The 12,695-nt window shown below is 45.0% G+C and overlaps 1 protein-coding gene across 3 annotated transcripts in view; it reads right to left on the minus strand.

The window, feature by feature from the left end:
- The window catches only part of LOC147463211 (uncharacterized), a 76,686-nt gene extending 66,832 nt beyond the window's left edge, over positions 1-9,854 (minus strand). For all 3 annotated transcript variants that reach the window (XM_086487733.1, XM_086487730.1, XM_086487728.1), the window contains exon 1: positions 8,523-9,854. In XM_086487733.1, coding sequence (XP_086343859.1) covers positions 8,523-9,134 — 612 coding nt within the window. In that variant the 5' untranslated portion in view covers positions 9,135-9,854. The remainder of the gene's footprint in view (positions 1-8,522) is intronic.
- Positions 9,855-12,695: the final 2,841 nt, after the last annotated feature.

Genomic DNA, 12,695 nt, shown 5'->3' on the forward strand with positions numbered 1-12,695 from the left:
GGAATCCGAAATGAGAATTACTTCAGATTCGAATGCGAATTCCGGTTCGGGGGTATCTGGTATTATTATCACTTCGAGAGCCTGAGGAGGATTTTCTGGCAATATTTCTTCGGGCACCTCGTCTATGTACGAGAGAAAATTGACGGGAACGTCGAGGGTATCGTCTTCCATGACTGTGAACAAGCCCGTGTGCGCACCTGGCGATGGCCAGAATTGGTAGCGCTGAGAATTAGAAGAAGAGAGAGCGAGAGATTTCCTTCACGCTGGCGCTGGTGATACATTTCGTTGGCTGCCGTTGGCCTTTTTTTGTGTTTAATTAGTCCCAGAGGGTGCCCCCTTAAAAGTTGGGTTGGGCGGCCGGCCAAAAACCCTTAAATTAAAAGGGTGGCCCTTTTTTTTAAAGCCAGCGCTGGTAAAAGAATCACCCAAACGCTGCGCTACTTCTATTAAATTGGAACGCTACTACCTCTAGCGAAAACAGCCTGCGCTGCCAGAGTTTGCTGCCTACTGCGAGGTGCTTGGTGAAGGACTGGCCTGGAATCACCGGCTTGAGTCACTTGCACAAGAAGAAGAGGGTACCACTCTTCCTGTCCTCGCGAAGAGTCTCGAAGTGCAACCGGTATGCCGCAACACCTACTCTGTCTGCCATCTTCTGCTTATCTTTATGTAACCGTTTGAGAAAAGATTACCTCATGCTGACGTGGATCTTGGCCATCTTTCTTCTGCTTCCATACAACTCCGGGAACGGAGAGGAGAGTAGCAACGAGGGTGAGAGGCTCACAATCTTCGGGTCCCGGGAAAAATTTGCTTTGATACCACTGTAAGGATTCTAGGTGCTAATCCTTAATTAAGTACTTAAACTCATGATTAAGACTTAAGAAACTGAAACTGAACTTAGAACAAGACTTAGAAGACTCTGTATTTGATTGATTGAAAGTGTGATACAAGGGTTCCTTTTATAGGAATTGAATAGTCATCAGTGAAGAGGCATGTCTCTTTGTGAAGAGACATAACTTTAGGCGAAAAGACACATCCTTTCGGCGAAGAACTGCAACCATTGGGTGAAGAGTCGCATCCGTAAGGTGAAGGGGTGTGACCAGTCGTCGAAGGAGTGTGGCTTTTGGCGAAGAGGTATGTCTTTTGGGTGAAGGGGTGTGACCATTCGAGAACAGGAGTCCTCCTGGGTTAGTCACACTTCGCATCTGCATCTGTAATGAATCAAGAAGAGTGTAGCAAGTCACGATCGTGACAACCTGCTTGGAACCATCTTCGGATGACCAAGAAGGATATAGTGGACGCTTATTGCGAGAGATTCTGGAGCTCTTTTCTACCCGCCTCTTCATTCAAGAAGATCTCGTTCAAAGAACAAATTGAGCGGTTTACCTTAGGTCTTCCTACGGAGATCCGAGATCACTACTTGGAACAGAAGTCAAATTCTATTCAAGAGTTGATGAGTCATGCAAAACGGGGTTTTGCCATTCACTCTAGCAGTCTGACCTACCCCACTGATGACATCATGACACAAAGAGCCGAACAGACTTCGACAAATGAAAGTAGAAAGAGGAAGAGCAACCCAGAAAAGAAAGATGCACGACCCAAGCTTACTCCTCAGGAGCGAGCTCGCTACATCAAGGAGGGAAAGTGCTTTGGATGCGGGGAAACTGGACATATCTCCACGAAGTGCCCTAAAAAGGCACAGAAAGAACAGAACGACAAGAACGACGAAAGGCCTGAGAGTTCGAGAGCAGCTGAGGAACGTGGAAGAAAAGGCAAGATGAAAACAGGATTGGTTCCAGATTGCGTGGGTACCGATCCCATCACGTTGGACGAGAGTACAGAACTTTGCCGAGCTTGGGGCAAAGTGAAAGACTAAAAAGCCCCGATCTTCTTTGATGGAGGAGCCAAGGCCAACTTCATTTCACAGGAATTGGCGGCGCGGCTCAAGATCACTCCCTATCGGATGGGACCACTTGCAGAGGCAGTTCTAGCGGCACCCGGCAGGGACGTAGCCATTACACCTGTCATTGGCAAACTTCGGTTGCATTGTCGGGGTATTTGGGGCATGAGGACTTTTACATAATGCCTTTGGAAGGTTGTGATGTTCTCTTCGGAATTCCTTGGTACCACAAGAACAACGCCATGGTCGACTATCGGGCGAGGAAAGCAACATTGATCACAGAGAAGGGCAGAACCATTGTACTTGACATTAAACTTAAGGGCTTGTCTGTCCCTATTGTATCGGCTTCGGCCATTTCAAAGTTAATGAAATCCAGTCTGTTTGTTTACTCGTTCTTTATAAAAGAGTTGAGTGATGAGGATAGGACAAATATGTCTAAACTTGATAAAAACGCCAAGATTTTCTCCACTCTCATGCCGATTGCTTCTCAGAGGGCTTGCCAAGCGAGTTACCACCTTTTCATCCTAAAGATCATACTATTGATCTGATACCTGGAAGCACACCACCGAACCGGCCACCTTATCGTGTGAGCCGAGCCCAAAACAAAGAGATTATGAACCAAGTGAAAGACCTCTTGGAAAAGGGTCTTGTCCAACCTAGTACTTCACCGTATTGCTCTCCAATGTTGTTGGTTTTAAAGAAAGACGGATCTTGGAAAATGTGCATCGATTATAGAGCTCTCAACAAAATCACCATCAAGAACAAATTTCCGATTCCTAGGATCGATGATATACTCGACAGATTACAAGGATCCTCGTGCTCTCAACAAAATCACCATCAAGAACAAATTTCCGATTCCTAGGATCCATGATATACTCGACACATTACAAGGATCCTCGTGTTTTAGCAAGATTGATTTGAAGAGTGGATATCATCAGATCCGAATCGCACTGGGAGACGTCTACAAGACAGCCTTTCGGACGACTTTTGGGTTATTTGAGTTTTTGGTGATGCCTTTTGGCTTAACCAATGCTCCTGCGACATTTAACCAGTTGATGGACGAGAGTACGGGCTATTTGTTGGCACTTTCTTTGACGATATCATTGTTTTTTCCAAGAATGAGACAGAACATAGAGATCATCTGCTTCAGATCTTTCAGGCATTACGAGATCACAAGTTAGTGATTAATGCGAAGAAAAGTGAATTTTTCCTACCAGAGATACGCTTTTTGGGACACATTGTGTCAGCAGCAGGAGCAGATGGATCCGGCCAAGATAGAGACTATCCATGATTGGCTCAATTTGAAGAATGTCCATGACGTTAGAAGCTTCTTGGGATTGTGTTCGTACTACAGGCGATTCATTCGAAAATTTGGAGAGGTTGCTTCCCCTTTGCATATCTTGACACAGAAAGGAGTCCCTTTCTCGTGGGGACCCACAGAGGTGACTGCCTTTCAGATTGTGAAAGAGAAATTGACTACGGGACCAGTTTTGACTTTGCTGGACTTGCAGAAGTCATTTGAAGTATATTGTGATGCTTGTGGTCGTAGTCTGGGTGCGGTCTTAATGCAAGAAGGCCATGTCATTGCTTACGAGAGCCGATTGTTCTCAAGGCCGGAATTGACAACACAGATTTATGAGAAAGAGCTTTTGGCGGTTATCCATGCTCTTACTCAGTGGCGGCACTACCTACTCGGAGCGGATTTTACTGTCTTTACAGACCATCAGAGTTTACGCTACTTCTTGTCACAGAAGCAGCTATTGGAAAAGCAGATGCGGTGGGCGAACATCTTATCACAGTTTCACTTCCAGATTGTCCATGTTAAGGGACAGAAGAATTTGGTGGCAGATGCTTTGTCTCAAAAGCTGTTGGTTCCGACTATTTCCGCGATACATCATTGAGCTTCGAGGATATGGTCGACCAGTATGCCACAGATACGGATTTTGCAGACGTTTTCACACGGATGCTGGATGGGGAGACAGTAGCGGGACATTCCATTCGGGATGGCTACTTGATGAGAAAAACCATGTTGTGCGTTACACAACCGTTGAGGGAAAAGATTATGACCGAATGCCACTGTCCACCTTTTACGGGTCATCGCGGCATTGCTACCACCATGAAAGGGGTAGAGAGATACTTCTTTTGGCCGAGACTCAAGAAGGATGTGGACGAGTTTGTGCGCAGTTGCTTGGTATGCTAGAAGGTCAAGTTTGACAGGCATAAAGCATAGGGATTGTTACAGCCTTTGCCCATACCCACCCGCCCCTGGGAAAGTACTGCAATGGATTTCATTTTTGACCTCCCGAGAACACAGAGTGGTCACGATGGTATCTGGCCTGCTATTGACAAATTTAGCAAGCAGGCTCATTTCATTCCAGTGAAGAAACCAGTCAAGCCGGATCACTTAGCGAGACTATTTGTGGCCCAGATTTTCAGATTACATGGCATGCCTGAGACGATTGTCTCCGACAGGGACCCCAGATTTACGAGTTTGTTTTGGAAGGCAATTTGGGAGAACATTGACACGCCGTTGCAGTTCTCGTCATCTTTCCACCCGCAGACAAACAGGCAATCTGAGATTGCCAATTCAGTGGTTTTAGATTTATTGAAGTCTTATATCTCGGATTAGAAGACTCAATGGGAAAAGTATCTACCTTTGGTGGAATTTGCCTACAATAACACGATACACTCTTCGATAGGGAAGGCGCCATTTGAGATTGTTGAAGGTGCTGCGAAGGTTCCACCCTTCCTAAGCACAAAAGATAAGATTTTTGAAGCCGATGAGTATACGCGCGACTTAGACACGGCTTTTGCCAAGGTCCGTGAGGCTTTGCAAAAATCTAAGGAAAGACAGAAAAAGGCAGCGGATCGCCATCGTCGCGACTTGAAATTGAAGGAGGATATTGGGTGCCTCTTACGTTTTGAGAAGGCACGCCTGAGAAAGAAGAAGGGAAAGGAGAAGCTTTTTCCAAAGCTTAGTATGAGATACTACAGACCTTTCCAAATCTCAGAAAAGATCAATGATGTCTCCTTCCGACTGAAACCGCCTGACACTTGGAGGATTCACAATGCATTTCATGTGAGTCTCTTGAAACCTTTTAAAGGTGATGTGCCTGACGATGGGGAGCCCGATGAGCAACTCGAAGTGGAGGAAAATGAGGAGATCCTTGTTCCTGAACAGATTTTGGCACATAAGGACACAAAGAATAAGGGTAAAGTACGAAGGCGGTTCTTGGTTAAGTTCAAGAGCAATCCTGCATTGGATGCGAAGTGGATGGAGGAGGACCTAGCAGATACTCCTCACATTGTGAACCTTTACCTTGAAGCTTTTGGTTTAGCATAGTCAACTCCAAATGGAACCCCGAATTCAGCTTGGCCAGAGATATGGTGCAGTGGGTTGCACAAGAGGGGAGTTACTCCACTCCTTTGTCAACAAAGGCCTCGGATTTTTAGAATACTAGAGTCACTGATGTCTCTTTGAGCTTCAGGGATACTGAGAGCTGACAGTATTCTGCTGTATGACTTTATGAAATGGAATTCCGGAATATGAAACTAATTTGTTATCGACTTGTTTTTACGTGCAGGAACTGATAGACGAAATGACTGCAGCATTTCGGTCTAATTGATCTCAAATAGACATGGTTGCAATAGGGGTTAGTCAATCGGGCATTTATGAGATTCCTGACTGGATCTAGATGCGATTGCTAACTGCATTGCCGAGAATGAATGTTGAATGTCATGTGATGTCCTGTGATGTCGAGTGATGTCCTGTGATGTCGTGTGATGTGACTGTTGATTGGTACATGTGCTAGATGTGTGTTTCTAGTGTATAGGTACTTAACAGTCAGTGTCTACTAAGACAATTTATGGCTTCTGTCTATTTTGCAAGCGTAATCGAGGGCGATTACAATGCTTTCAAGAGGGGGGTATGTCACAAACTGGTGACGTGGCTGGCTGCCCACAGAAACGGTGACATGGCTGCCTAGTGCTCACACACACACACACCCGTTAGCAGTACCGGAAATGAGGCGGATTTGCTGACGTGGTGCTGCTGACGTGGAACTGCAAACGAACAGGCCCGCAGACTGACACGTGGCAGCTGTACAGACCCCCGCCTTTTACGGCGTGAATTGCAACGGTTTGCGCCAGCTTTTGGTCATTGCTTCTTCCACGCAAATTAGCAAGAGAAGAGAGAGAAAGAGCCTTTTTGCTTTATTTGCTAAGGCTTGAGAGAAAAAAAAAAGTTTGAACTGCTTTATTTTCCAAAGCTTTTGGGCCTCACAACTCGGAGCATCTGGACACAAGAGTCTGAGTGTGAGCGCCTGCCCGCACTCTTGTACTTTGAACTCAGATTAATACAAAAAGAAATACCAAAAGGGGCGCCAGTCTTTGGGGCCAATATCTCTAGGCACGGAACTCCATCGGGCCAATGTCGAATAAATTGTGAACTATGAACTGTTTTAAAGTGGTCATTTGGTGTTGTCGCGGTAGATTCTTCACTTGGAGTGTCCAAGTCTGTTACAGACGAAGAGGGCAATGTCCTGACGGATGGGGACTTGGTCTCTTCACAGAGTCTTCATCTACATCTAATGATGATTTTTGAGGATGAGGCCATCACGTGGATGATGGGCTAGCTTTGAGCTAGCTATTTAGGCTTTCTACTACTATATAGACAAACTTTTTGAGTAAGATGGTTTCATTTATGATTTTTGTACGCTCTATGATGAGCCTTTTGTTATGGCCTGGGCCTTGTAGGCTATTACCTATGTTACTTTGTCATTTGATGTTTTCAGTATTAATGTGTTCACTGTTCACTGTTATTTCAGATCTCATTTGACTCTTGAACTTTGATGTTCTTATTCAATTATCAATGTCTTCTTAACTTTAGGTCTCTTACAGTAGTTACACAGTATGTGGTTGTCTTGTAAAACATGTCTTTGAATGTCTAAGTTGTTGGCTTCTCTCTTGTTTTTTTATTGGAAATGTCCTAGAAAATTAAGTACTTTGCGGTTTTTTTACAAGAGTATTTTACATACATAAAAAATTTTCCTGTGCGGAACAACCTACAGTACATTTGGTGCCACCTTGGGACCAACCCTCTACAATCCCATTGTTGAGAGTTTTTACATGCACTATCAAGCTCCAAGTTTGGTGGAGAACTACCCTCTCAAATGCCCTCTACACACCTGCAAACATCAACTCATATCTCTGATATCCTGCACTATCTACTAGAAAGTGTGCAAGGCGGGTTGGCTAGCATAATTTTGGTAAAGCTATTCTAGGGCGTGTGTGCTCAAGCTCAAAACTCGCAAAACCTTTTTTTGAAAGTGGGCATGTGGACGGACCTACAATCTAGATTTCAATCAGGTCTATAGAAAAGGCACCAATTCCGCGAACGGACTGGCCAGCAGCAATTTCCGTCTGTGCCCCTCATCGGCCGGCCCAACTGGGCGTTTTGAACCAGAGTAACAAGGAATGGGCGAAACGGGGCCCTCCCGTTCTTCCCAGAACACGTTCCAGGCAGGTTTTCTCGGCGGAACGGATACGCTTACGGAACGGTGTTCCGTTCCAAACAAGTGACCGGAATGTTGGCTGGAACGGCCTCCGGAACAGGCGGAACGCTGGCTGGAACGTGGAACGAGCAGGCAGGCGGAATGGCAATTTGAAATTCAAAACAAAATGGCCGTTTGGGATTTTTTGACAATGTGGCTGTTGGTGCATAGGAACAGGGAAGGGTCTAATTCTTCCAAGCTCCAATGCTCTCCTATATAAGCCCCAAGGCTCACCCTCTTCCTTCATAAGTTTGCCTCTCCCTCAAGCTTGAGCTTTGAAGTGTTTGAAGCTTCCTCCTCAAGCTTCAATAGTCAAGGACTCAAGGCGCTCTCTCCCTCTCCCTTGGGCCTCAAGGCTTTAAGCCTCAAGGCTCAAGCTTGGAGCTCTACCTCTCCTCACTCTCCCCCTCTCCCTCAAGCTCTCCATCTCTCCATCTCTTCCCCTCTCCCTCAAGGCTCAAGCTCTCCATCTCTCCCTCAACTTTCAAGCTCTTCATCTCTCCCTCTCCTTCAACTTTCAAGGCTCTCTCCCCCTCTCCCTCTCCCTTTAGCCTCAAGGCTTTACACCTCAAGTGCCAAGGCTCAAGCTCCATCTCTTTGCAACCTGCCACGTCAGCATCCATGTGTTCCATCTGCTACATCATCGCTCTACCACTCATGAAGGTCCTGCCACGTCATCACTGTGACACTTAGACATAGCTTGTTGCCCAAGGCTCTGCAAAGGCAGTATACCTCTCATGGTAGAAAAAACCTTAGGTTTCACTAATGTAAAAGTATGGCTTGTTTGCCAAAGGGCTGCACTGGCAGTATACTCTCATGGTAGAAAAACCTCAGGTTAGAACTAATTTAAGATAACAGTCTTGTTTGAGCCTCAATTATAATATATACAAAATCATTGATAAACCAAAACAGAAGGCCCCCAGAAGGACGAAATTTAAAGGCACAGAATTGGTAACCTCACTATTGCTGACTTCAAAAGCCCTGACATTCTTTTTCAAGGGTTTAGCTCCAGTTTCCCGGAAAACATTATTGAGACCAGCTAGCAATGATGAAGCAAGAAACAACAGAATTACCTTTAGAAAAGCTACATAGAAACCTTGAAAGAAGGACAGAAGGCCTGTGCCTTGCCTTACAAGCAGTCCTTCCATGCCTTTCCGTCCCTTGCGCCTGAATCGTGCAACAGTTTTTGCTCCTTCAAAGGTAGCTGCCCCAAGCCCTCCAGCATCCACTTGAAACCCTTCCTGCTGGAGGATTTCATTCACAGCATTGCCTTCCAAAAGGTCTCCGGATGCACACCTGATATTTGCCACCATATGATTGATAAGAGTAACAGTGTGAGTAACACGTTTCCATCTGCTCCGAGCATCTGTTCTAGGTAATGTAGATGGCATTGGCTCTCCCTCGCTTGGTTTCCCCATGGTAACACTTGTTGCACATTCTTTTGGCATGCATTTTTCGGGAACAATGCTTGAAACACCCAGATTAGATGGAGGGTCTGTTATTGCTGAATACAACTGTATTGGAAAAATAACAGCTTCCTGCTTTGAAGAGCACAGACCAGCATTTGCAGAGCCTTTGGCAGAAATTACCTGGGTAGGGACTTCTGAAACGGACGACTGTGAGAGGAAGACTTTAAGATCTTTACAAAGAGCTTTATCGGCTTCATCCTTAATTTCATCAAACATACTGAACAAGACCTTCAATATGAAAAAGTAATGTCTGCTTTCTATGTCTCTCTTTGAGTTAGTACACCCCTTGTCCAAGAGAAGTTGCAGATGGTGAGAGCATGCTGACTCTTAGCAATCATCTACTGGATCCTTTGCAATCAAGAATCTCAGTGAGTTAGATCCCTTAAATATAACTGGCAATGCCTGTCCTCACCAAACGCTGATGGCAGATAGGAGAATCCAGCATCAAGTCAAAACATTGTGTATTTTGCTGCCGCTTGCATAGCATTACCAGCGCTTGCAATCTTAGGGGTCCTCTTGTAGGATGTACTATTCAATCCACATTTATACTAAATGCAAAGCTCAGTCCAGCATATCCACTCATATATGCTCCTTCATGTTACAAAGATTGTTCTGAGCTGGTTATATTTACTGGAACTACAATACCACTGTTTCCTTCAAATCCAAACCCATGCTTTCAATCTGAAGCTCGGTACAATAAGGCTGATTCCTCTAATGCTTAGAAAGTTAGCCAACACAACCAAAACAATCAAGACTGTAAGCATCGATCGAGTAAAATCTGCCTGTACAAACCTATCTTTACTGAACCCTAAAACCATTTCTGCAGTTACTCCCTTGAAAGCCTTTACACAAGCTTCTTCTTTTCGCATTCCTGCAACAATCACAGTTTCTGAACATGCAAGGAAAGTTCTTTGCAGTTCTGTCTACGTTTGCTTAGATTATCGGTCCGCATTGCTTCTGGTCTTCATCTTCATTTCCTTGATGCCGAGGTCGTATATTACAGCACACAGAAAATGAGTGCTTCTGTTCTCCTTTCCTATCTCTTTTCTTCTTCGTGTTGGGTCTCGGCGTGCTTATGAAGAGCTGTAGCGGTCGAACATGGGTGGGGGCAGTACTGTAGTTCAGCTCCATAGCCTTGAAGAAGGGCATAAGCATGTGCTTCGCACAGTTTACCAAACCCGCAAAGTGCTGCTGGGCATGTGCTAAAGCCATCGAGATGTCACGCTTTTGAAATTTGCAATTGATAAGAACGTCTCCATACATGCAAGGTTGGCCATTTTCGAGAACACCCCATGTGTCGTATGTTGGGTTGTCCAAAATTCAGTTACCGCACGGTTTTCCTCCTCCTTCTCTCTCTCTCTCTCTCTCTCTCTCTCTCTCTCTCTCTCTCTCTATAATGGTATAACCTTTCTATCACCCAAGTGTGGTAGATTGGTTATGCCATTTCCCTCTTGAATAACAGGTCTTGAGTTCAACTCCTCGTCGGCTAGATCTTTAAGGTCTCTTGGGATGGTTTCCTACGACGTTAAAACTTTCTTCTTCTCGGGTGTGTGTGTGGGTGTCTATGTGTGTGTGCACGCTAATAAAAAGAGGAAAATGGTATAACCTTTCTATCACCCAAGTGTGGTAAATTGGTTATGCCATTTCCCTCTTGAATAACAGGTCTTGAGTTCAACTACTCGTCGGATAGATCTTTAAGGTCTCTTGGGATGGTTTCCTACGACGTTAAAACTCTCTTCTTCTTCTTCTTCTTCTTCTTCTTCTCTCTCTCTCTCTCTCTCTCTCTCTCTCTCTCTCTCTCACACACACACACACATACACCCCTTGATGAACGCGCACACATATACCCCCCTCCTGGGGAGTATCTAACACTGGCATTGATGGGGTGGGATGAAGGAGAGTTGTAGATCGTGGCAAAGTAATCTCGAGCGCGGCAAAGTAATCTCGGGTACCCGAAATTACTTCGCGGCCGACCCTTGAACCCTTGACCTCACCTTTGCGACTCCCATGTCCTATCCACGAGCAACCACGTGTTTATTGTGATGGTATGGGCCCGAGATTACTCTTATATCAAATGTGACCAAAAGTAATTCTGGGTACAAAAAGTAACCCTGGGTACCCGAGATTACTTTTTACGGTGCCGACAAGATCTACGGTGCTCGATGCTCTCGCCATAGATCCCGTGCCCCCATGCCCGTGTCATATAGTCCTGAGGCACCCCCCTCGACACTTCAGTTCTTAAGGAAGTTCAAGAGGTGGGAACTATGTCAAGCAATTAGGAGCACATATCACAAGGAGCACAGTGTCGTCCAATTTGTAAACTTCGATGCGACAGTACAATTGGACATCTGTGTATACAAATCTATACATGTATAGACACAGGCTTTTCAATACACATGCACATGCAAGGTTGATAGCACATAGGATGAGGTGTGGGAGGTCACGCAAAATGTGGTTTTTGGACTAGATTTGGTGTTTTTTTGGACTCACCAGTCAGAGCGTTTCAAAGCTGGAATTTTGCAGGTTTTTTGCTGAATTTTTAAGTCCTCATTGGGCACTACAACCTTGTTTTCACAGCTCATCGGAAGGAGCTACGGGTAGGAAGTTATGTTAGTTTAAAGTTTCAGTGGTTTGAAGATTTGTGCAATGATGGTGTTAATGTATGTGCGCCCCAAGGGCTGGTCAAGGTCATGGTGTTTTGAAATGCAGAGCATGCTCTCCGAGCCAGACTTTATAGATTTCAAATTGGAGTTCAAATGAAGAAGATATGAGCAATTGAAGTTTTCTCGGGGGCTAAGCAGTAGTTTGGTCCACTTTGAAATGTGTGCATCGAGATTTTCGTTCAACTCACCATGTCTCGTCGATCGGATCATTATGTTAGGAGATATCATCAATTGAAGTTGGCAACAAACAAGAGCATATGAAAATAAAATATTCCAAGTTTTAGGCAGTTGGTACAAGTGCTCAAGAATCCCAAAATGCAAGGAGAGACTTTGGAAATTGGAGCTTGAGGAAGAGGCTACAGTCCACTAAAGTTTGCCAAAAAAACAAAATAAATTTGAAGTTTTTTGGGGGTCTTGAATAAAAATTTGGGGGGATTACCCTCCCTGTGCCATGTGGGATGGGAATAATCCCACATGGGGTTTTTTGATAGGATATGACGGCTATATATATAAGAATGGGACACCCTCATTATCAACACAAAGGGGAGAGAGAGGAAGCTCCCACCTCCCGTGGCTATGGCATCTCTTGCCTCCATTGCAGGTGCTTGAGGGAGAGAATTCTTTTTGGGAGGACCAGCGGGAGCAAAAAAGAGAAAGACGAAGAAGAAGGCTTTTGGTGGTCGGGGGGGGGGGGGCACTTAAGGAGAAGACAAGAAGGAGAGGTTTCCCACGAGCTCAAAGCCAACTTTGTCGATGATTTCTCTTCCCGACGTGAGAGGAGGCTTGCAAAGAGATTTTTCGAAAGGTTTGATTTTGAGAGAGTGAATCACTCTTTTAGAAAATCAATAAATTAAACTGATGTGTTGTAGTGGAACATTGATGAAAACCTAGAGAAGAAGGATCCTCTGATCAACAAACCGACTTTTGGTTTGGCCGCTCTAAATTCGCGTAGGGTTGGCCGTGTAAAGCCCCTTTTGCTGCTCTATATCAGCTTTAGGTGGCATTAGCCAGTCGCTTAGGGCTAGCGGCTTTTGGTTTGGCCGCTAGGAGTTTTAGGTCAAAGTGTTAGAGTGTTAGGGTTTTTCCAATACATGCATTGTCATGTACATGTGGG

Source organism: Adiantum capillus-veneris, chromosome 2 (assembly GCF_014529385.1).
Source record: "Adiantum capillus-veneris isolate H3 chromosome 2, ASM1452938v2, whole genome shotgun sequence".
NCBI lineage: Eukaryota > Viridiplantae > Streptophyta > Polypodiopsida > Polypodiales > Pteridaceae > Adiantum > Adiantum capillus-veneris.